This window comes from Nyctereutes procyonoides, unplaced genomic scaffold, assembly GCF_905146905.1.
Source record: "Nyctereutes procyonoides isolate TBG_1078 unplaced genomic scaffold, NYPRO_anot_genome, whole genome shotgun sequence".
NCBI classification, from domain to species: Eukaryota; Metazoa; Chordata; class Mammalia; order Carnivora; family Canidae; genus Nyctereutes; species Nyctereutes procyonoides.
The window spans coordinates 63,187,935-63,211,372 of NW_026575043.1; the positions used below are offsets into that span (position 1 = coordinate 63,187,935).

Below are 23,438 nucleotides of genomic sequence, written 5' to 3' on the forward strand. Positions count from 1 at the left end.
AGGGGTTCAAGCAGGCAGCCTGAGCCCCGCCCTTCTAGAGTGAAGACACAGGGCCTGGTCTAAGGGCTGCCACCCCCTCGAAACCCTGGTCTCGGAGAAGGGACTGTGTTTAAGTCAACCTTCTGTATGCAATACACATAATCATACTTCTTTTGTTCTCATTTTTATTGATTTTCAGTTACACAAGCCAAGTAGAAATAGCTGCTCCTGGTAGGAGTGTGAGACAGGCGGAGAGGCTGAAGGCTGTCACCCCTGCCACATCCTGCTGCCCGCCAGCCCTCTCCCAGGTCCCTGGAGCAGACCCCAAGCAGAGGACCTCAGTGATGGTGACTGATGGTGAACCCCTCAGGGACCCACCCTGGAGGACCGCCCCCCCCCCCAGGAACTTAGGGATGGGAAGGGCAAGAGGTGCCCGAGCCGGCACCCCTGGATAGCACAGATCACATCTTCCCTGCATTGTCATGAGCCCTGGCTGCCCAGGGGTGGGTGTCCCGAAGCCTGAGCCCCCAGGACAAAGTGACAGGTGCAGGCGGCACAAGGGAGCACCCAGCAGAGGATGAGGTGATGTTCAGGCCCAAGGTTGCTCCCTGCCCTCCTGCCTGAAGTCATCACCTGCACTTTAGTGGGTTCCTTCCAGTGCTTTCCCTCTGCTTTTATGCACGCACACATGCATGCACACACACAGCCCAGGAAAGCTGCAGCCCCCGTCCTGGCATCTCAGCAAGCCCGAGCCACAGTCCAGAGCTGTCCTTCATCCCAGGATGGGGGCCGTGGGGCCAGCCCTGAGCCAGTCACGTGGCTGGAAGATGGTCAGGAGGGATGGGCCCATCCTGGCTTCTGTGTTCCAGGTGGCGGGGGCCCGCATCACAAACCCCTGGGCTGACAGGGTCAAAGGGGGATTTTCTAAAGGACGTTGGAGGTGCTGACACCAGAGAAAGGAGCTGGATGGCAGGGCAAGGCTGGATCAAGAGCTCAGATATACATGCTTGTGTGTGTACATGGCAAAGCTAAGCACCTAGTTGTTTTGTGGGGTTTTTCTGATTTCTCACGATTTGTTTTTTTCACTCAACAATACATGTGCATGGTCCCACTGGTGTGTCTGGATCTAGTCCTTTCTGACTTCCAGGTACTGTTCCATCTTTGGGGCAGTCAGTCCAGGGCACCACCAGCTTACATGGCACCTCACGGGTCTTTCTCCAGCAGGACACCCCCCCTCCCCACTCCAGGAATCACAGATCGGAGGGTGCCCGCCCCTGCACAGCTGCCTGGGCACACGGCCCTGATTTAGCAGGTCAGCCCTGAGTGGACACTTGGGCACTTCTGATGGTGACCTGGTATGTCCTGTGTTTGCCTTCTCATGCAAAGATGGGAGCATTTTTCTAGACAGAACGCTAGCCAGAAAATGTACTTTTTAAATTTTAATAGCTGCTCCCTGATGGCCTTCCAGTAAGGCTGAACCAGCTGGTACCCCCACCCAGGGGCAACAAAGTCCCCCCTTCCCACTTCCTGGGTGCACGATGATATATCACTTTTCCAACATCACCCATCTGAGGGTAAAAAGTGGCCTCTCACCGGTGCTTGGATTCTGTCCACATTCAAATATCAGGATTCAGTGGCAGGCCTGAAGTGAACGCAGCAGGTGTGGTGCAGTGGCCCTGGCATGAAGTGAGTGACAGCCCCCCCCCCCCCCAAGTGCACCCTAGCCAAGCATCCTCAGCGCTCGCCGTGGTCTCCAGCCACCATCTGGACCTGCCTGAGGAGAACCACAGTCTGGCCATGCCTATATTTGTGCTGCTGAGGCCATACTCACAGCTACGTCTGTCCACCACCATCTGGAATTAGCCTCCCACAGCATCCTGCTCCAAGCCCTCGGATGCAGGAAGGGCTCTTCCACAGGGGTGGACTGCTCCAGCCTCTCTCTGAACTCCTTGATCCAGCCCTGCCTGCCATCCATCTCCCTTACTCCGACTTCAGCACCTCCAGTGTCCTTTAGAAAACCCCCTCCTTGCCCAGGTCTATGCAGGCAGATCAGCTCATTGCCATCCTCTGGCCACACGCTTGGCTCAGAGACAAACACATAATCCACAGCACCCAGCGAAAGACAGCACAGGGTCTGTGGCTTCCTAAGTGTCAGGATGTTAACTGCAGCTGCTCTGCACCGTTTTTGCTGCTGGAGAAATCTTGCCAGAGGATGAAGCCAACACAGAAATGGAGGGAGGAACTGAATTCTGATCTAGTCTTTTGCAACTTGATCTAGCCTTATCTGACATCAATACGCCCCAGGGTATCCCAGTCTAACAATCTTCTCAATGTCCTTTCCTTGACTAAAACCAGTTTGAGCTGGTTTCTGCCACTGGCAACCACGTTGTTCTGATGCAAAATTTGAGGATGTGCCCGTGAAGGGTCCCTGTGTGCCAGAGGCCTGGTCCATCTGAGCTGTTCTGAAGGAGGTACAGAATCTCCTTGCTGCAAAGGGGGCCACTGAGGCTCCCACAGTAACAGGGAAGGATGGTGCCCAGCCCTTGCCACTCCACGGCCTCCACGGGTGACTGGATACAGCGAGGCGTCTGGGCCTCAGTTTCCCTGTCCGAAGGCAGCCGCAGCCGTGAGCAGCGGGTGTGGGGGCGAGGCTGGGGGGCAGCTGTACACTAGCAGGATGAGAACTCTCACTCGGGTGTAGGGGATCTGCACCTGAACCTCGCAGCCCCCCACCCCCCGCAAACCTCAAGTTACTTCATTTCTCTGGGCCTCAGTGTCCTTGTTTGAGAAGTGAGAACGGGGATCCCGGGGTGGTGCAGCGGTTGGGTGCCTGCCTTTGGCCCAGGGCGCGATCCTGGAGACCCGGGATCGAATCCCACGTCCGGCTCCCTGTGCATGGAGCCTGCTTCTCCCTCTGCCTCTATCACTCTCTCTCTGTGACTATCATAAATAAATAAAAATTCTAAAAAAAAAAAATCAAAAAAAAAAAAAGAGAAGTGAGAACAGCCCGTTCCGTCTCCCGAGATGCTGATAAAGGGGCAGCTGGACAGGTGCCCCGCGCGCAGCGACCTCCCGCAGACCTCGGCTTGCACACCCTGCTCTGGCGCCCAGGCCGCGGAGACGAGCGCCCGCAGGGTCCCGCCCCCGCCCGCCCCCGCCCAGCCTCCACCCTGCTTCCGCGGCTCGCGGGCTCCACCAGGCGGCGGCCGGGCGCGCTGCGACTGCCGTTGGGGTGCCCCGCCGTGGCCGCGAACCCGGGCTGAGGGTCGGGGCCCAGGGAGCGCGCGGGCGGGCGGGCGGGCGGGGAGTCGGTCAGTGCCCAGGGGGCAGCCGGTCCGGTCCGCGCACCCTCCCGCCGCCCCCAGGCCGTGCCCCCGCCGCCGCCGCCCCGGGCCCCAGGGCGCGCGCGAGGCGTGGGGTGCGGGCGGGGTCCGGGCGCCCGCGCGGGACGCGGGGCCTTTAAGGCGGCGGGCGGGGCGAGCGCGGCGGCGTCATTAGCATACATTAGCATGCCCCGCCCCGCGGCCGGGAGGCGGGGCCGGGCTCGGCGGGGAGCGGGGAGCGGCGCGCGGCGGCGGAGCGGGGCGCACGGCCGGAGGGCGCGGGGGCGCGGGGGCGCGGGGGCGTGAGAGCGCGGGGACCTGACTGCTCGCCGACCGCCCCGCGAGCGGCATGGGGCGCCGCGCCGCCCCCGGACCCGGCCCGCCGCCCGCCTGGCCCTGGCCCCGGCTTCCGCCGCTGCCGTGGCTGCTGCTGGCGCTGGCGGCCCGCGGGGGCTGGGGCGCGCCCGCACCGCGCGCGGAGGACCTGAGCCTGGGGGTGGTGAGTGCGCGGCCGGGGCGCGGGGCGCGGGGCGCGGGGCGCGGGGCGCGGGGCGGGGGGCGCGGGGCGCGGGGCGGGGGGCTGAGCCCGCGCCTGGGAAGGGGCACCGAGTGCTTTCCGCGGTCGGGGCCGCCGCCGGAGCCCTGGCCAGTGGCTTGGGACGGCCCCGGGGGGGACCTCGGGCGAGTGGGACCGCGGGCGGGCCGCTGGGGACAGTGCGCCCCGGGGGAGGGGGGGCGGGGCGCGGCGGCCGGGGCCGGGGACGGGTCTGGCTGCGAGTGCGGGCGCCCCGGGAAGCCGGTGGCTCTCGCGGGTGCCGCTGTGGGGTGTTGGGGAGCAGGAGGAGCGGCCCCCAGCCCCCCGCGGGCATGAACCTCGGCCCGCGCGCCGCCGGGGGGACCAGCCCGGCTCTGCCTCCCCTGGGCCCTGCCGGAGCGCAGTGGGGTCCCCCTCCCACCCCGGGCTCTGATGCAGCCCCGCCGCCTCCCCAGCGCCCCCTCCGGTGACACTGGCCGTCCTAGGGGTGGCGGCCGCGGCCTCTTCCCGCGCCTCTGGACCCGAGGGATGACACCAGACTTTATGGGCCTCCCCCAGCCCCCACCCCACCCCACCCCCGTCGGAAAGGCCAGGTGAGGGCGCAAGGGGCCGTGGGGTTGGGACGGTTTCTTCTGGGGCCGCCGAGAACGGCGGGGGTGGGGGGCCCACATGCAGCCGCGGTGCCCCAGGGGTGCTGCTGCCGTCGGCACTTGCAAGCTGCATGTGGAGTTGAGCGGCGGAGGCGCCGGGATGGGGCGGGGGCAGCCGCAGCCCCTGATGAGTTGGCAGGACTTGGCCACAGGTTCCGCAGAGACAGGCTCGGCCTCCCCCGCCCAGCTGGCCCAGCCTGGAAGCCCTCTGGGAGGGCGCAGCCACGGGCCCTGCCGGCGTGTCCAGACTCCTGCCGGCCCCGCGGTGGGCTCCCTCCCAGCCAAACGGCCCCTGAGATTGGGGCACCTCAGGTCACCCCCCCCCCCCCCCCCCGGCCCCCTTGTAGCAGGGGTTTCCTGGACCTCCCCCTCCTGGGGTACATGATCAGGAGCAGCGTGTGTCTGGGTCTGGGCAGATGGTGACAAGAGAACCCTGCTTCCACCCCAGCTCAGAGAGGCCCTGCGCCCTCCGCTCTGCCCAAGTTCCAGTCTCAGGCCTGGTGCAGTTCTGGTTTCTCTGTACCCGCCCAGGGCCGGCGGGTTGGATCCAGTGCTCCCAGCTCAGGCCTGGCATCCCGTTCCCTCCCTCCTTAGACTCCCCAGAGCCCCCTGGGGTGTGTGTGGGGGGTGGTGCGGTCACTGCCGAACCCAGTGGCTTGCACTGGGGGGTGGGGGTGGGGCAGCTGGTCAGCCTGGAACCCCGGAGACAGCTTGGCTTTGGCATCTGGTCCAGTGGGAGGAAACGGAGGGTCCTGCCCCTGACCCAGGAGGCCTTGGAGCCAGGGAAGGCCAGGACCCCCGCCCCCCACCTCCTCCATGCTGCAGCCTTCCTGCCTCCTGCCCACGTTGGTGGGTAAAGGGCGGTCTCTGGTGGCCTTTTGCAGAACAACACCTCAGAGCACAGACTGGAGGTGCAGGAGGTCTTGGAGACAGGCAGGATTTAGGGGGTGGGGGTGCTCCTTCCCACCCTCACGTCCACCGCCCAGGGCCCTCTGACTCTGCATATTCAGCTCTGGGGTTGCCGGAGAGTAAAAGGGGCCCTTTGTCGGCGTGAGCCAGCTTCTGCCAGAGTGAGCCCAGCCCAGCTTTAACACAGGGACAAAGCCCTGGATTGAGTCCCGCTGTGCGCAGCCAGTGAAGGACTTTGAGGCCGCCCGCAGGACCTAAGAGTAGGCTGTGCCCTCCTGGTGTTGGTGCCTTGAGTCCTTCTGGACCTGAGCTTTTTTAAATTTTATTTCTGGGTAGGTAACACCCTTAGCAAGATATTCAGGCCCATCAGGAAGGGTCTGAAGGAGGGATTCCACGGTCTCTCTCCTCCTGTCGCTTTTCTGGAAACCTTCCAGGGTCGTCTGGCCACTCAAAGGGACCTGGGAACCTGGGCCTCTTGTCTTCATGGACGAAAGCCTGCATCCCGCTGCTCCTTGCCCTGCTGTTTTCATGTCCAAGTCTGTCCGAGCACGTTCCGTACGGGAATGTCAGGGGCTGCCTGGTGCTTGTGCTCACCCACTCGCCTCTGTGCACAGACGTCACATCCTCCAGCCAACTCTGGGCACGGGGAAGGCGGGCTGCTAATATTTTGCTAAACCAGCAGCGGTGCCAGACACTGTAGCCGCAGGTGACCATGTGTGGCCCGGGGCCCTGGAGCCAGGAAGCCTGGTGACAGGCATGAATGGGTCGTGCTGGTGTTGGTAGACCTGCCCACCTGGCCCCTCAGGCTTCTGCTCAGGCTGCTACTCCCAGCAACAAAGTTCCCATGACCCCAAACTACACCACACGCTGGTGGGTCTTCTGATCTTTGACACCCAGACAGGTCACTTGCATGTGGCTGAGATGGCATGCAAGGATGACCAAGAACAAGCCAGGCCCTCTCACAGCCTGGGGGCCCCCAGGGATGGGCAGCAGGAGGCCAGACAGTGGCAATGGTGGGTTCAAGCCCTATGTCTCCCTACTGGGGCAGGGGCAGAGGCAGAGGCAGGCAGGGTGACAGTTACCATCCTCCCCTGGTCTCAACCGGTGGCCCGTGGGTCCCTGCTTCTCCGTGCCAGCACCCAAGGGAGCCTGTGTACCCTGCATGCCCTTGAGACTGATGCCACAGCCCAGGCCTGGGGCCTGGAGTATCCCTGGCATCGGGAAGCTGCAGATACCCAGGCCGGGGCCAGACCGCAAGCCCTCCTCCGGGGTCCCCTCCCAGTGTCTGTGTGGGAGGCTGACTGTAAATGTGCCCCCCACCGCTGAGGCACTTGGTGTACTGTGAGTCCCCGCCCTGGAGCACTCACTGCCTTTGGGGCTCCAGCCCCCTGAGGGAAGTGTCTATAGTGCTTTTGTTGTGAGAGCCAGTGTGGTGGGGGGAGGGCTGCACCGGGGCCGCCTGTGCTCTGTGCACTGACTACACCCGCCAGCCGTGGGCCTGGGATGTGTTTCCCTCTCATGTGGGCCCTTGACACCGGTGCGGGGGTGGGGGGTGTATACGCCAGCCTGCGGGCCCCGGTCTCCTGTCTGTAAAACAGGGCTGTCGGGACGTTCAGGTGAGGCCTCTGAATCACTCGCAACAGTACCTGGCGGGAAGGTGCTTCCCCCAGAGAAGGCTGGAGAGGGCTCAGGGTTTGGCAGGGGCTTCAGTGCAGCACCTTCCGAGGTTCAAGTGTGCTCCGGGTTTTGCCTCTTGGTGGTGATCTGCGTTTCCATGAGATGCTCTGGGTGTCGAGTCTGTGCTTCGCTCGCGGAGGGTAATGCGTCTGTCCCATGTAAGCTGACAGCCCGTCTAGCTCTCTGGAGGGATGGCACAGAGTGGTCTGGCAGGATGCACAGCCCAGCTGCCCCACTTGCAGGAAATCAGATCCCAGGCCGTACTGGCTGCGCCTTCTGCGTACCTCCCTCCTGTACTCTGTGGAACTCCTTTCTCTATGGAACATCCCAGGCTGCTTCCTGCCCCAGGGCCTTAGCATCTGCCATGCCCTGCCCACCTCTGTGACCTCTTGCAGGACTTGTCACCTGACCAGCTTCTCATCTTTCAGGTGCCAGTCTGCCATCACCCCCAGGGACATTTTCCCTGACCACCACTTATTTATTCCCTGCACGCTGAAACGCACGTCCTCTCATAGCACAGAGGTTACGGGAATGGGCTCTGAATCCAGACACCCCAGGCACTGGCCCCAGCCCTGTCCTGTCCCATGCTGGTGAAGCGACTGCGGATACATGTCGTAACCTCTCTGTGCTTTTCTGTCCCCATCTGTACGATGAAGATAACAGTGCCTGCCTCTTAAGATTAACTTAGCAGGTACTTAGTGTCACTGCCAAGTGTGGGTTGAATTCTCTAGGCAGTGCACCCGGCCTCACAAGGCTTTGCCCTGGGGGTGTCATGAGCATGGAGCAAGCTGGTGAATGGAAGAGCACGTGCTAGTTGTTGGCTACTTGTTCGCTGTTGTGCGTGAAGCGCTCACGGTCTGGGGCCGCTTGGGTGTGTGGTCACTTGCTTACCCACGTTCTTTCCCGGGACGGTGTTGGCTCCCGGAGCCCTGTCTGCAGAAGGGCTCGCCCGGGTCCTCACTGTCCCCAGGGTGCCCAGCACCGCGAGCACTCGGTCTGGGTGCGTTGGGTGGATGGACAGTGAACGACAGGCTGTCCAAGGGGGACCTAGGAACAGCCCCTGGGGAAGACATGGGGGCAGGGAGCTCTCCATGGTTGCCCACCACCAGCTCCCAGAGGAACACAGGCACAGGGCTCCTGCTCTGAGGGTCCACCAGCTCATTTCCCTTCAGGGTCGTTAGCAGCCACCACCGGCTGTACACGTAACTGCAGCCTCAGTTTCCTGAGCTGTGAGTGGAGGTGCTGGTCACGTGACCCTAGAGGGGTGCCAAATGAAGGTGTGCAGGGCAAGCAGTGAGCTGTGCCGCGTGGGTACTGGCCTTGCTGTGCCACACTGACTAATAGTGTTTAGGTCCTGAGGGGTGCTCTAAAGCCTGCTTGAGCCACATCGTGGTGGCTGGGGTGACCGTCTGCACCCAGCATGGCCCCACTGCTGCCTCTGAGCCTGGACTCCCTCCTCTGTGCAGAGGAGCACCTGCTCCCCTGCCCCTCACGAGGCTGGAGGAGTCCAGTGGGAGATGGACCGCGCAGAGGAAGGGACCACCCATGGCCGTGGCCCCCAGCATAGCGGGAGACACCAGGCCAGGGCCAGTCCCAAGGGATCGTGTGTCTCCTGGTCACCACAAGCTTTAGGCTGTTGCTTGCCACGTGTAAGTGGGGTCGACAGTGCCCATGCTGTGGGGCCGTGGAGAAGACGTCACATCCTGCACACAGTAAGCACTTCTTGTGTGCCAGCTTGGTGAAAGCATAACAGCGCTGCAGCCCAGCCCCCTCCCTCCGTGGGGGCTCGCACCCCACTGCTGGGTCCCGTGCCCCCCTTGCTGGGGCTGGGGCTGCCCTTCCCCAGAACACAGGGGAAGGGAGGGGAGTTGCACCTGTTGGTACTGTGAACGGACACCCCCGTATGGCCCGGGATGAATGCACAGGGAAAGATAGGAGCCGGGAGGCCTGGGGCCTTCGTGGGCGAGCCTGGAAAGGCTGGCCAGATGTGCGGCACCCTGTCCTGCAGCGCTTGCCCTCAGTTTCCCCGTCTGTGGTAACGGCAGCTCAGCGATCCCTGGGAAGAGGAAAAGCACCTCTTCTGGGGCAGTGGGGGCAGCAGGACTGGGGCACCCCTACACCTCTCCTCCTTTCCCCTCCCTCCCCCCCTCCCTTCCCACCCCTCCCCACGGCCTTCTGGAAGGTTCACCTCAGCTGCTGCAGCCTGGTTGCCCTGGAGACGCAGTCGCTGTGGCGATGCGCAGGGCGGGTGGGGTGGGCGTGCAGGGAGGGGCCAGCCTGGCCTGGCATGTGCCCCAAGGGCTCAGTGCTGGCTGGAGGGGGTGAGGGAAGGATACCCCTGGGGCAGGCTCTTGGAGGAGGGTGCCCTCCGGGAGGGCAGGGGAGCAGCATCTGGCCCCTACTGTACCCTCAACTGAGGACCCCCTCCCGCCTTTCAGCCCGCAGCCCCTGGACCCCTCGGCTGCCCTGGAAGCAAGGATGCCCGGCCGTCAGGAACTGTGCATGAGTCCTCCGGAGATGGGGATGAGCTCGCCGCAAACAGCGAGCGCTGTCTTCTTAGCGCCCCCTCCCTGGATCCCCTCCCCCCTCCAGGGCCCACAGGCCCTCCCAGCGTGAACCAGGCCATCTGTTCCAGGCAGGCCTGGGCAGGGGCCCATTCCCATCCCCATGGCCACCCAAGGGCCAGCGGCTGCCAGCGCCCCCCAAACCCAGCCAGGGAGCTTGTCCTGTGTCAGACTCCTCCTTAGCATTTCCCCTGCTGGCTGCTGGGGTGCTCTCCTCTCCCAGTCTGTACTGTCCAGGAACGGACCTGGGACCCCCCTAGGACTGCAGGGTCTCAGGGGAGGAGAGAGCCACGGGCTTGAGAGGGACAGCATTGTGATGATGTCCGGGCGAGTCCATGCTGGGAGCAGGTGGGAAGTGTGGAGATATGTTCCCCCGGCCCAGGCCTGCGGGTGGGGGCCCCCGGCCAGCTGCTCAAGTCCGGCCCTCTTCTCAGGGTCTTGCACCTGGTGGGGGCTGCCAGCTGCTGTGTCCCGAGAGCCCAGGCAGCCAGGAGTGGCCACTGACCTGGGGGCAGTAGTGCATGTCCCCGGCCACAAGTGCATTCAAGCTGCCCCTTGCTCTGCAAGTTCACACAGGCAGCCACTCAGACTGCGTGAAACCTCCTGCTTTTCAGTGATGGCAAACATTTCACAGCCACCTGGAGTGCTCTTGGGTTCGGGGGGCAGGGCTCCTTGGTGAACCCCACAGAGCCCTGTGAGTGGTGAGCCCCGTGGGGCTGCTCAGTGCAGACACCCAGCTGCGACCCCCACCTGCAGACCAGACAGCCCTGGCAGGGTGGAGGGGTCCTCCCTCGTGTCTCATCCCCAGCCTGCCTGAAGCAGCTGACCTGGGTGGGGGAAGGCACCGGCTTGGACAGACCCTTCCCTAGAAGGTGGGGCTGGCATCCTTGTCTGGCATCCTGTGCATCTGAGGAAATTCCAGAGGGCTTCCTAGAGGAGGCAGCCTGGAGGTGCCGAGAGGCAGGGCTGTAATCTGTTTTTGACATTCAGAAAGAAAACCGCAAAATCACAACTTTCAAGAAAACTTTTCCCAAAAACGTGTGTAGCCTCAAGTATACATGCTTTGTACAGGATACTCACTTGAGTGTCTCCAGTGCCCAGCCAGGGTCATGGGATGTCTCTCCTGTCCCTACACTTTATCGTGTTCCAAGTGATGTGAAAGGGGGGTCCTCCCAAAAGATGAGAGGTGCTCAGACGGCAAAGATCCTGACCCTGAGAAGGGCCTGTCCCCGCTGATGCCCACCGCATCTGAGCATAGGGCATCGCTCCACAGGCCCTGCTAACCAGAGTGTTCCCTTGGAAGGTCTCGGGATTGCTGTCCATCGAGGACCACGTCACTTCCACTGCTATCCAGTCCTGTTCAACACCCTCAGAGGGCCCCAGTTCTACACACGCTCCCTGGAGGGTCCCCAGGCAGGACTGGGGGGTCTGGGCCAGTAAGGGTTTGAGGGGGGTAAAGGAAGAGAAACCCCAGGAAAGACTCTGTTTCCCCAGAAAGGGAGGAATCTAGCTGGTTCTCTGCGGGAGAATGCAAATTATATGTAAATCATCAAGGTGGCCCCTCCTGGCCAATTGAAGCTCCTAAGAATTCCAGGAGGAGAGACCCCCTCCCACCAAGCACCTGCTGTGCCCCCTGTCGGGGCAGATCCCCCAGGGCAGGGGTCCTGTGACAGGGGCTACAAACACAGAAGCTTCTGGGGCCCCTGTGTTTGACATAAACGAATCAAGGAGTTTCTTAAATGTCCACTAAAAAACAAATAGGTCTGCAGGTTGCTACCTTTTTGGGAGCCAGGCCTGGGAGATAAGGGGCTCGTGGAATTCCTGCAACCTTGCCCCCCACTCACCTGCGGGTCCTCCCTCCCTGCTGAGCCCAGCCACTGTCCACATGGCCAGGGGCTTCCATGGGACTGTCACACAGCCCAGGGAGTAGGCGTGAGCACTGACCATTTCGTGGTTGGAGAAAACAAAGCTAAGGCTGTCCCCAGAGAACGGTGTCAGCACTGCCGTCTGTCCTCGGGCACCCCCCCCCCCCAGGGGAAAGGGGCTTGGGAAGGGTGATCTTTCAGTCCTCCTTCCTGGTTGGCTCAGGGGACCCCAGACGTCCCCTGACAAGGCCACACGTGCCTTCTAGAGCACCTGTGTCAGGTGCCAATGGGAGGGAGCATTGTCCACATTCTATCCTCGTACCCGCAGGCAAGGACATGGCCCAGAGGGGTGGAGGGACTTGTCCTGGTTGCACAGCAAGTAGGTGCCAAGTGGGATTGGCACCCAGGCAGGGCAGCTCAGGGCCTGAATTTGGCACTTGTCACGCGTAATAATAACCTTTTTAAAATTTCACTTTCGCTCCTGGCTCAGGAGAAGTGCGGTAGGACAGGCTGCTGGGAGCACTTGTACAGCTCGTACACTGCTGAAGCTAACCCCTTCTAGGGGACATCGGGCTTATTAAAATGGTTCTCCAGCACCTGCCTATAAAGTAGCTTAAAGAAGGGGGCACGAGGTGCCGTGTGGGCCCCTGGGGGACTGGGGCTAGTGGTGACCGGAGCCAGAAGAGGCCTGCCCCTCACCTCAAGGGCAGGCAGCTCTTCTTGTAGGGCCGAGCCCCCCACCGGCACGCCTCACGCTGCTCTCTGCTTTCAGGAGTGGCTGAGCAGATTCGGCTACCTGCCCCCAGCAGACTCCACAACTGGGCAGCTGCAGACACAGGAGGAACTGTCCAAGGCCATTGCTGCCATGCAGCGGTTTGGAGGTCTGGAGGCCACCGGCATCCTGGGTCAGTCCTCCAGGTGGCAGGACATGGGTGCTCCCCACTCCACGACCAGGGAAACCTGGTCTCCCCCACCCCCACCCCGACTGCCCTCTGGGGCCCTTTGCCCTATCCAGCTTCTTCATGGGGGATGGGGTGAGGGATAGGCCTGGTGTCCCTGGGGCCCAAGGGTTCCCGCCACATAGGGTCCCATCAGCATGCTCCCCAACCCAGGAGTGGGCACGGTGGGGGGCGGGGGGTGCCAGCTGTGCCCAGATCCATCTCCACACCATACAGCAGGGTCTCAAGCCTTTGTGCCCATGGAGGTCCCAGTTGATTCTTGTCCCGTGGAAGTGGCAGATCTGTGCCGCCAAAACCTGCAGCTTTCCACTGGAAATCCGAAATCGGGGGTGTTTATGTGAGCACCCCGCCTTTTACACATTGGCAACAAGTCCCAGGTTTGTAGAGACCTCCCTGTGGGCTGATGAAGCACGTCTGTCCCCAGGCCTTGGAAGAGTTGTGTGTCTTGTGAACTCCAGGAAGAATTGGCAGCGCTGGCTGCAGGTTGTGGCCCTGCTGCTCCCGGTGGCCAGGGCCCCACCCATGACCACTCTGGCCCAGGCCCTGCTGTAGTTAGGAAATGCTTTGAATGACCCCTGTCCTGATGGTGGCCATACCCATAGCAGTGAGGCCTGGCATGCCTGGAGCCCTGGGCCTGGTCTCCACCAGATCTGGGGTGGGGATGGGGGCACAGGGCTGGAGCCTGGTGCCAGCTCTAGGGGACCTGACCACCCCCACACCCCTGTAGATGTGGCTACCCTGGCGCTGATGAAGACCCCTCGGTGTTCCCTCCCTGACCTCCCGGCTGCGGCCCCGGCTCGAAGGAGGCGCCAGGCTCCAGCTCCAACCACGTGGCACAAGAGGAGCTTGTCCTGGAGGTGGGTGGGCGGGCTGCACCTGCAGGCCAGAAGTTGCAGGTGCTGGCATTATGTGTCTGGCTTCTTCTCAGGCCAGAGGACACCTCCGGCCTCTGTGCTTGGAGTGCCACTGGCAGCCTCTGATCCACTGCTGCAGTCCCTGCGTCCACCCTCACATAGCTGCCTCTGTGTCCCCTGCTGTGTCCTCCGAGGACACCTTACCCCACTCAGGAGGCCTCCTCTCAAGCCTTGACTGCATCCCCCAAACCCCGTTCCCCAATAAGGCCCTTGAGGGAGACCCTGGGGAGGGATGTGCCCAGGAGCACAGGGCAGCCTGGGGCGGGGACACAGCCTGCGCCGGGTGGGCAGACCTCAGACTCTGACACCACTCCGTAGGGTCCGCACGTTCCCTCGGGACTCCCCCCTGGGCCCGGACACGGTGCGGGCACTCATGCACTACGCCCTCAAAGTCTGGAGTGACATCACGCCCCTCAACTTCCATGAGGTGGCAGGCAGTGCGGCGGATATCCAGATCGACTTCTCCAAGGCTGACCACAATGACGCCTACCCTTTCGATGGCCCAGGCGGCACGGTGGCCCATGCCTTCTTCCCTGGCGACCACCACACTGCGGGGGATGCCCACTTCGATGATGATGAGTCCTGGGCCTTCCGCTCGTCAGGTGTGTCGGCTGCTGCGGAGTCGCAGGGCCACTCCAGCCCCGCAGGATGAAGAACCCGCATGGCCTTGCCTGGGATGAGAGCTGCCATGGCTCCAGGTGTTCCCCCTGCAGGGCTGAGCCAGGCTCGTCCTTACCCTGCTCCCGGGAGGCCTCTGCAGGCCTTCACACCCTCGCGCCCTCATTCACTGGTCACGAAGCCACGGCCCCTGGGCCCAAAGCATGGATGTGGGCCAGAGACGGGGGCCCGTGTGGGGTCACTCCACACTCCAGCCCGGGGAGCCCATTGCAGCCTGAGGAGCCAGCAGTGACCCCGCAGAGCCTCTAGGCCCTTTGCCATGGGGGGACCCCAGGGTCCAAGAAGCTCTCGTAGACCCCATAGGGACCTTGGCAGGAAGTGGGCAGCCCTGAGTGACCGCACAGAATCCGTCTGTCTAGGACCAGGGCCTCCGAGGTGACCAGGGCAGTATACCCATACCCATCATACCTCCCTCCCTGTGGGTGCCCCGGCCTGTGTGCCTGACCAGCTGTGGTCCCTCCCTTGACCCATTGGCCCCCTGTGTTCCCAGATGCCCGTGACATGGACCTGTTCGCGGTGGCCGTGCACGAGTTCGGCCATGCCATTGGGCTGAGCCACGTGGCAGCCACAAGCTCTATCATGCAGCCCTACTACCAGGGCCCAGTGGGCGATCCACTGCACTACAGGCTCCCCTATGAGGACAGGGTGCGCATCTGGCAGCTGTACGGTGAGTCTTTCCCCTCAGAGTCAGGCACAGTCACCCCGAGGTTGGGGACAGATCCTGGGGGAAAAGGGCTTTTCCTGTCTTGTTCACCTTAGCGCTCAGCGTCCAGAGCCTGCATGGCACACCTTAGCTACCCCGTAATGTGCGGGGTGAGTGAGCAGGCGGTCTGGCCCAGGATCCCTGGATGCTGGCCCCGCAGGCCTGTTAGCAGATCTTGCCCCAGAGCCTCCAATCCCAGGCGGCCCCAGATAGCCTCAGGCTATGACCGCTGGTGTGGACAGCGCCCTGGGCCTGTGCAAAGCCTGTGCATGCATGCGGGCACCCAGTCTTCACACCATGAGGGGACCTGCCTTCCCCACCTAGAGACGGGAGAGTCGAGGCGGGGTGACCTGTGGCAGCCGCAGAGCCAGGACCGACCCCAGAGCCCGCCTCAGGGATGTCCTCTGCTGGGATCACGTCAGGGACTTGCCCAGAAGGAGGCAGTGCACACAGGCCTCTGCAGAGGTCGGGGTCACATCCCCGTGTGTGGCTTCAGCCTCCTAGCCCCAGCACACCCCCCACAGTGGCCACAGTTAACCCACGTGGCAGCCCATGCCCTGCCCCCACGAGCTCCCCAGCACCCACCACCTTCTGCCACCTGTGGGCTCTTCTTGCCATAGAAGAACTTCCTACACTGACCACTCAGAGGGTACGGGTCAGTGGCATTTACCATATTCACAGTGCTGCCCATCTGCCACTTTCACCCGGTTCCAGAACATTCTTCTTCCCCACCCCGTCCCCCAGCAGCCATCGTCCACCTTTCTGTTTGTCTCCATGGTGTGCCTCTTTGGACTTGTCACGCAAAGGGGACTGCACACCGAGTGGCCTTTTGTGTCTGGCTTTTGTCACCAAGTGCCCTGTTCCGAGGCTGCCATGTCCTGCCCCTGTCCCATGGCTGTTCTTCCTTCCTCTCTGTGGGAGCAATTTTATCTGCCTGCCCATCGGGTGGACACTGGGGGCATCCCACCTTTTGGCTGCTGTGCAAAGTCCTGTTCACAGTCACAGACAAGTTTTGGTTGGAACGCCTGTTTGGTTTTTTGGGGTTGCGGGAGGGGGGCAACCTCATTTAACGCCTGCAGGTCAAGGAGGGATCGTGGCCTGTGTCTCCTCCCTGTGCGGCAATGCTCTGGCTGTAGGACATGTGGACACCCTGGCACCCGGTGGCCATAGTTCCACGTTGGGGGTCCCAGGGAGGCTGGGGGGACTGGCCGGGGGGGCCCGTCCACACGCCCAGTGCAGCCTACCTCTGTCTCCACAGGTGTGCGGGAGTCTGTGTCCCCCACGGCGCAGCCGGACACTCCAGAGCCCAAGGAGCCCCCGCTCCTGCCAGAGCCCCCCAACAACCGTTCTAGCACCCTGTAAGCCACAGGCCCTGGTCTGCACGTGCCCCCCCCCCCCCCACAGTGGCTCAGAGCCTCCATGCTCTTCTGAGGAAGGCATGGCTCTGGGCTGAGTCCTGAGTCCGACTTCCTTTACCCCCCACCCATCCAGGCCGCGAAGGGCCACCAGCTCCCCCGCCCCATCCAGGCCGCAGAGGGCCACCAGCTCCCCCGCCCCATCCAGGCCGCAGAGGGCCACCAGCTCCCCCGCCCCACCCAGGCCGCGGAGGCCCACCAGCTCCCCCGCCCCACCCAGGCCGCGGAGGGCCACCAGCTCCCCCGCCCCATCCAGGCCGCAGAGGGCCACCAGCTCCCCCGCCCCATCCAGGCCATGGAGGGGCACCTGCTTCCCTGGCCCGGGCTGTGAAGCTATGGATTCCCCTCGTCCTTTGTCCCGCACACCGCCGTGGGATGCTCCCTGACGCTCCACTCCCTCCACACTGCCTCGGCCCCCCTGGGCTGTGGGAGAGGCACTCGGGCTTTTGATTTTTGTTCTGTAACGGGAGTAGGGTTGGCTGACAGGAAGGGACTCGTAATTCACCTGCGTCCGTGGCCCTGCAGCTCTGAACTTGCAGGCAGGGACGTGGGGGCTCCTTCCGGGGTTTCGTGAAGCACAGCTCCTCACAGTGGCTTGTGGGGGGTCCCTCCCAGCCCCCCGGGTCTCTGCCCTCAGCTTCCATCTCTCTCTGCCCCCAGGCCCGGGAAGGATGTGCCTCACCGATGTAGTACCGACTTCGACGCAGTGGCCCAGATCCGCGGCGAGGCCTTTTTTTTCAAAGGTAATGCCCACCCGGTCCGGCGAGCCACTAATGGCCGGAAGGGCAGCCCCCTGCAGCCGCACCCCCTCTCTGTTCCCCCAGGAAAGTACTTCTGGCGGCTGACCCGGGATGGGCACCTGGTGTCGCTGCAGCCGGCACAGATGCACCGCTTCTGGCGGGGCCTGCCGCTGCAGCTGGACAGCGTGGACGCTGTGTACGAGCGCACCAGTGACCACAAGATCGTCTTCTTCAAAGGTGGGCAGGCCCCCCGGGCACTCCACCTATATCGCTGATGGCGATTCCCCTTCAGCATGCCTCTGCACTGGAGTCCAGTCTGTGGTTTGCTCCAAGCCCAGAACACAGGGCAGCTCACTCATCTGTGTGCTCCACCAGCGTGTATTTATTGAGCACCTGCTGTGTCCTTGAACCATGGTAGGCGTTGTGGGCACACAGTGGGCAACGTGGGCAAAAATTCCTGCCCTCATTCCCATAGGAGCCACAGCTCGCACTTGTGTGTAGTGAGGGAGTCGGTTTCAGAGGGAACTGCCCGTGCAAAGGTGCTAGGCCAGACAGGCTTGCAGAGGGCCAAGAGCCTCAAGGAGGGCATGAGGTGGGTTTGACAGGTCTGTTGGTCACAGGGCATCATCCCACCCTCCACACCCTGCACTGTTCCTGCACTGGGCCAGAGGAGACACTTCCTGCTCTTGGGGAGCTGGCAGGATGCGGAGCCTGCAGCAGGAGACAGAGTGGCGCTGAGCCCTGCAGGTTTCAGGGGCCGTGAGCCTCCCCTCACTGTGTTTTGGGGTGACTGAGTCTTCAACTCCCCAGTGAAGCCACTGTCCTGCCCTGACTTGTGCGGGGTCTAGAGGCTGACCCCTTCTCACGGTGGGACCCCCAGGAGCCACGCACTGTGCCTCCCCCACCACAGCAGGATCACTGCCTCCCAGGCCTGCTGCCCGAGGCTGTGGGCATGGGAGTGGGCCCTGCAAGGCAGGGTCTTCCAGATTTGGGTTCTTTCTCAACATTTGAAAACTGTAAGACCCCATGGCTCCAGCATGGAATTTGCAGAGGGCATGGTACTTGGGGCCTGTGCTGTTTGCATGCCAGGGGCTGCTGGAGCAGGTCGGCCCACCCCATCTCATGTCCCTGGAGCTGAAGCCTGGCAGCCCTTCCCGTGCCTATGTCCCATCAGGTGGGGAGAGAAGCTGGCATGAAACAATAGGGTTTATTCTCTCCCAGCCTAGAGACCTGAGGCCCCAGACCCAGGTGCCACAGGGCTGGTTCCTTCTGAGCAAGGGAGACTGTCCCCCTGCCTCCAGCCAGCCTGTGACACCCCCCCGGGCTGCTTCCCTCTGTGTGTCTCAACACGTGCGTGTCCTCGTCCTAATAAGGACCCCACTAGCGGATGTGGGGCCCACCCTGCTGCAGCATGATTTCTTAACTAATTTCATGTGCAAAGATCCTCTTTCTACATGAGTCCGATTCCAAGGTCCAAGTGGATGTGAGTCTGGGGCACATGTGTGACCCACCACAGCAGCTCTTTGAACCAACACAGTGGACCCTGTTTCTTTGAGGAGGTCGAGATTATTCCTCGTGTTTCTTGTGTTCGTTCACGTCATCTGCCAGCCCCTGCTCAGGGTCAGGCACCTGTCCGCTGTGAGCTGGCGAGGTGACCAGTCATCACCACTGGTGCCAGTGGGTCTGGTCCCCGTCCCTGGGGCATCAGGAACCTGACACACGGGGGCTCCCCATACATAGCATCTGTTATTTCAACCTTCAAAAAAGCAAAACTGTAAGAATGGCACACATTCTGACAGATATTTTGTTGGGACTCTCATGCCGTGTGAGCTTGACATCGGCCTCCCCCAATGGGGCAGTGCATCTTGGAAAGAAGGTGTGCACAGGTGGGCCAGTACGCCCCTGCACTCGAGAGAGCTGGGAGCCGGTTCCAAGTCACTGCGTAAAGAGCTGCCTCCTTCCTCAAACCTTTATCCTGAAGAGTCATTTCTGACTCGCAGGAAAACTGCAAAAACCTGTCACCCAGCTTCACCCCTTGTTCACACTTTGCTACATTTGCCTCCTTCTTTCCCGTGGACGGTTCCAGGCCTGTGTCTTCCTCAACTGGCTCCGAGGTAGTGGCCACCGCCGGGACCCTTTGCCAGCATCTGGCCTCCCTGGGCGTGTTGGCAGCCCCAGCGGCTTCTCCCGAGCGACTTCTGCTCTTGCACATTCAGCAGCAATGCCGAGGAGGGACGTGTCCCGAGCCGCCCTGCCCCGGGCAGGAGCTGTCTGGCACCGTTCCCTGTGCTCACCTGGGCAAGTGGACCTGCCGGATTTCTCAGGTTCTCACCATTGCGGGACAGGCTCAATACCTCCTGCCCTTTGGGTTCTGGGCACCACCAGCCTCCTCACTGTTGGCTGTTTGGGGGTCCCCGTACGGGTGTGCCACCACTTGCTTCCCACCCACTCGGGCATTCCAGTCCTTTCCTGTCTCTGGCAAAGGATTTCTTTTTTTTTTTTTTTTTTAATTTTTTTATGATAGTCACAGAGAGAGAGAGAGAGGCAGAGACACAGGCAGAGGGAGAAGCAGGCTCCATGCACCGGGAGCCCGACGTGGGATTCGATCCCGGGTCTCCAGGATCACACCCTGGGCCAAAGGCAGGCGCCAAACCGCTGTGCCACCCAGGGATCCCTGGCAAAGGATTTCTAACAATTATGTTTACTTTTAATTGTGGTTAAAAAAAAAAAAAACAACATAAAGATTTGCTCTCTTAATCACTTCTCAGCGTGTAGTTCAGGGGCATAAAGCACATCCGCACTGTGTGCTGCTGCCACCTCCGTCTCCCTCCAAGATGTGTCCATTGCTCCAAATGGAAACTGTCTCCAGTCAGCACCGACCCCCCGGGCTGTGGCGCCCACCATCTACTCTGTCTGTGGATTGGGCTGGGGGCCTCATAGACTTGGAAACATGCCGCACGTGTCCTGTGATGGCTCAGTCTCCTCGACATCGCGTCCCCGGCATTCGTCCACGTTGTGACCAGCATCCCAGCGTCCTGCCCTCCAGAGACGGATCCTCTCACAGAGGTGGACCCCATCCGGCCTGTGCACCGCCTGCCGGCGGACACCTGCTCGCTCCCGCCACTTGGCTGTTGTGGATGATGCTGCCGTGAATGCGGTGCTAGTGACCCTTCAAGACCTGCCTTCGGGTCTTCTGTGTGTCTGCCCACAAGTGGGTTCACTGGATCCCGTGTGTCTGGTATTTTCAGGACCACCCAGACTTTTCCACAGCAGCCACCCCGTTTTACATCCCCGCCTATGGAGATCTCCCCGTATCCTGCCAACACTTGGTCTCATCGGGGGTTTTGACAGCGGCCGTTCTAGTGGGTGTGAGATGATGTCTCATTGCGATTCCCTGATTGGGGACATTGAGCATCCCGCATGTTGCCTGTTGGCCTTTTGAGTGTCTTCTTGGAGAAATGTTTGTTCAATCCTTAGTCAGCAAAAGATCTTTAAGGTTTTCTGCCTCCTCTCCCCCTCCCCTCCCTCCTCCTCCCCTTTCCCTCCCCCTTCCCCTCCCTCTCCTCTCTCCCTCTCCACACCGCCCCTCCCCTCTCTCCCATCCCCCGTCTGACCGGCTGCTCCTTGTCCCACCACAGGAGAGGATGCGATGCCACGTGCGGCAACTTATGTCGCAGATCAGTGTAGTGATGTTTGCAGGGCGCAGCCAAGGATAGACCTGAAAACTATCTTACCCCATTGGTTTTTGTTTTTTTTTTTTGTTTGTTTTTTTTTTACCTTACATACGAGTTTGATGTTCTTGTAATTTCTAAATACTCGCTTCTGTGTAAAAGCTGACAAAGGTGTGGATGTGCCCGTCGCTTCAGGCCCTGGCGAGTGCCTTTCCTGCCTCCGCCTTGTGGCAGCAGTGGGTGAGGCAGAGCAGCACAGCGGCCTCCCGGGGGCCTGGCACCCACTGCCCTGCCTCGTCGGAACATGGGTCCTCGGGCTGCTGGCTGTGGGCTGACCCCATGCCAGGCCCAGGGCAGGTGCTCAGTAAATACCCGTGAGGCCCCGGGGTGCCGCGGGGCTGGGGTGACGGCACTGGGTGGCTGACGGAGAGGGATGGCTGGAGCCTCTGCCCTGCGGGGAGGGCTGAGCTCTGGCCCACGGCGCTCTCTCTCACCCCCAGGAGACAGATACTGGGTATTTAAGGACAATAACGTAGAGGAAGGATACCCGCGGCCCGTTTCAGACTTCGGCCTCCCGCCAGGCGGCGTCGACGCGGCCTTCTCCTGGTCCCACAATGACAAGACTTATTTCTTTAAGGACCAGCTGTACTGGCGCTTTGATGAGCACACACGGCGCATGGACCCCGGCCACCCCGCCCGCAGCCCCCCGTGGAGGGGCATCCCCAGCACGCTCGATGACGCCATGTGCTGGTCCGACGGTGAGCCCCACGCCACCTGAGTCTCCCCACCTGTGGAATGGGGGTCAAAGCAGACTGATTGGGAGGACCCAGGAGCCGCTGTACGCACCTGTGCCCCTCCCTGCCACTGACATGCCGGGGTCACCACTGTGTGTGGCCTCCTGCTGCCTCATGTGCCCTGGGCCTTTGCACCTGCCCTGCATCCCTCAGACACAGCCAGACATCTGCATGGCCCGTCCCTCACCTGCTTCAGGCCCAAATGGTGCAGCCCCACCTGGAAGAGGGAAGAATACGCCTCCCTCCCCCAGGGCAGCTGATGGGGGCCACATGTTTCTTTTCTGTTTTCAAAGCTCCGTCCCCATCGCTTAAAACAGCCTGGCACATAGCAGCCCCTCAGTAAATATCCTGTAATAGGGAAACCGAGAGGTCATCTCATCCAACCTCCAGCCTCCTGGCAGCCCCCCCAAGCTTGCCCAGGACTGGGAGGCCCCCGGTGCCCACAGATGGCTCCCTGGGGCTGAGACAGACTGACTTTGGTATAAGCTGTTCTACTTCCCTGCTGGCCCACACTCTGCTCCCTCATGCTCCTGCTAGCCAGCCTGCCCGCAGCTCATGCCCTCTTCTCTCCCAGGTGCTGCTTACTTCTTCCGCGGCAAGGAGTACTGGAAAGTGCTGGACAGCGAGCTGGAGGTGGCGCCCGGGTACCCACAGTCCACAGCGCGGGACTGGCTGGTCTGCAGAGACCCGCAGGCAGACCCAGAGGGTGCAGGCGGAGAGGCTGGGGCCCACGCCCGGCCGGGACAGCACAGCCAGAGCCGCCCAGAGGACAGTTTCGAGGTCTGCTCCTGCACTTCCCCTGCCTCTCCTCCTCCAAAGGCCTCAGGCCCGCTGCTGGCAGCCACACTGCTACTGCCCACGAGCACCCTGTGGACAGTGGCCTGGGCCCTGGTGCTCTGACAGCCGCCGGCATGTGACAGAGCAGACGGGTCACAGCTGGGGCCTCACAGGACAAGAACAAGTGTTCCTGCCCCCCCAGTGCCGCCGCCGCTCCAGTGCGAGACCCAGGGTTCCTGCAGCGACACACCCAGCCTTGCAGAGGACACACTGCCATCTCTGAGCAGACTGCCTGGTCGTGCCCCCGCAGGCTGGAGAGAGGCCAGCAGAGGACGCTGCCATCCAGCTGTTCAGCCACAGAGGAGCAGCCACCTGTCTTGTCTTTTCTGGCACCGAGGTGGCCCGACTGCCAGCCGTGAGCTGGGAAGGCTTCATCAAGGCCCAGCTGGGGACAGGAGCTGTCCTTCCTGCCTGTGAGCAGCTGGATCACGCAGAACTCAACTGCTGAGCCAGCAAGGCAGGGCTGGGAGGGCGTCCCTTGGGCCACACTGCCCACAGCCTCGCGGCCCTGGGAATGACAGCCTGCACCGAGCCCACCAGCAGCACCATCAAGCCCATCTCATACCCACACTGCTGCCCCCGGTGCTTCCGCCCATCCCAGGGGCCTATGCCCCACCCCTACCTATGGGCCTGTGGTTGCCTTGCTCAGAGCAGCCTCTGACTCACAGAGGAGTCCCCCGAGCTGGGGCTAAGGTCGGCCTCCCCCATGATGTGTTTCAGACAAACATGACCTCTCCCTGCTTCCTAACGGCTCTGCCTGGGCTCACTGATGCACTGCAGGTGGCCCTGGGGGGAGACGTGCCAAATGGGCCCAGGCCCTTATGCACTTTGGAAGGCCTGTGTGGTGCTCACTCCCTCCCCTGGTCTCTGACACGTTCCTGTCCAGCACCTCCTGACCCTCCCTGTCCTCCTGTCCTTACACCCGTTTCCAGTTTCCTAGGTGGGGGAGCTGAGGCCCACCCTGGGAAACAAGACTGCTTCCTGCAGGTAGGGGCCAGGTGCTCTGGCACATTTGCCCTGTGCTCACTAATGGTCCCTCCCTGCGTGCACACGCTTCTCCCGTGGCTGGTGCCCATTCTCAGTGAAGCAACTGGGACACCAGCTGCCAGAATCAGGGAGCCACCCAACAGGAAGTACAGGAGGCAGCTGGGCAGCCACCTGGAGAAGCAGAGAGGGGCAACTGCACCCCTCATGCAGGAGGGACGCCGGTGGCTGCCCCCAGATG

The 23,438-nt window shown here is 62.1% G+C and overlaps 1 protein-coding gene across 4 annotated transcripts; it reads left to right on the top strand.

The window, feature by feature from the left end:
• Positions 1–318: 318 nt before the first annotated feature.
• Positions 319–22,961, top strand: MMP17 (matrix metallopeptidase 17). Of its 4 annotated transcripts, none has more exons than XM_055322719.1 (10): positions 319–326; positions 12,275–12,407; positions 13,189–13,318; positions 13,694–13,977; positions 14,544–14,720; positions 16,015–16,114; positions 16,832–16,914; positions 16,996–17,148; positions 21,083–21,340; positions 21,951–22,961. In XM_055322719.1, the coding sequence occupies exons 1-10, from the start codon at positions 324–326 to the stop codon at positions 22,274–22,276; spliced, it is 1,647 nt and encodes a 548-aa protein (XP_055178694.1). In that variant the 5' UTR covers positions 319–323; the 3' UTR covers positions 22,277–22,961. The 4 variants fall into 4 exon arrangements, with proteins under 4 accessions (XP_055178694.1, XP_055178693.1, XP_055178695.1 ...); XM_055322718.1 differs by lacking the exon at positions 319–326 and adding an exon at positions 3,605–3,801; XM_055322720.1 differs by lacking the exon at positions 319–326 and adding an exon at positions 3,750–3,801 and having other exon boundaries at positions 9,512–12,407.
• The last annotated feature ends 477 nt before the right edge of the window (positions 22,962–23,438 follow it).

What these genes read in the sequence shown, in the direction of transcription:
- MMP17 (XM_055322718.1), top strand. Translation starts at nt 3,652, where the DNA reads ATGGGGCGCCGCGCCGCCCCCGGACCCGGCCCGCCGCCCGCCTGGCCC. An exon ending in AGGACCTGAGCCTGGGGGTG is followed by an intron (nt 3,802 to 12,274) that starts GTGAGTGCGCGG and finishes CTCTGCTTTCAG; the next exon opens with GAGTGGCTGAGCAGATTCGG. An exon ending in GCGCATCTGGCAGCTGTACG is followed by an intron (nt 14,721 to 16,014) that starts GTGAGTCTTTCC and finishes CTGTCTCCACAG; the next exon opens with GTGTGCGGGAGTCTGTGTCC.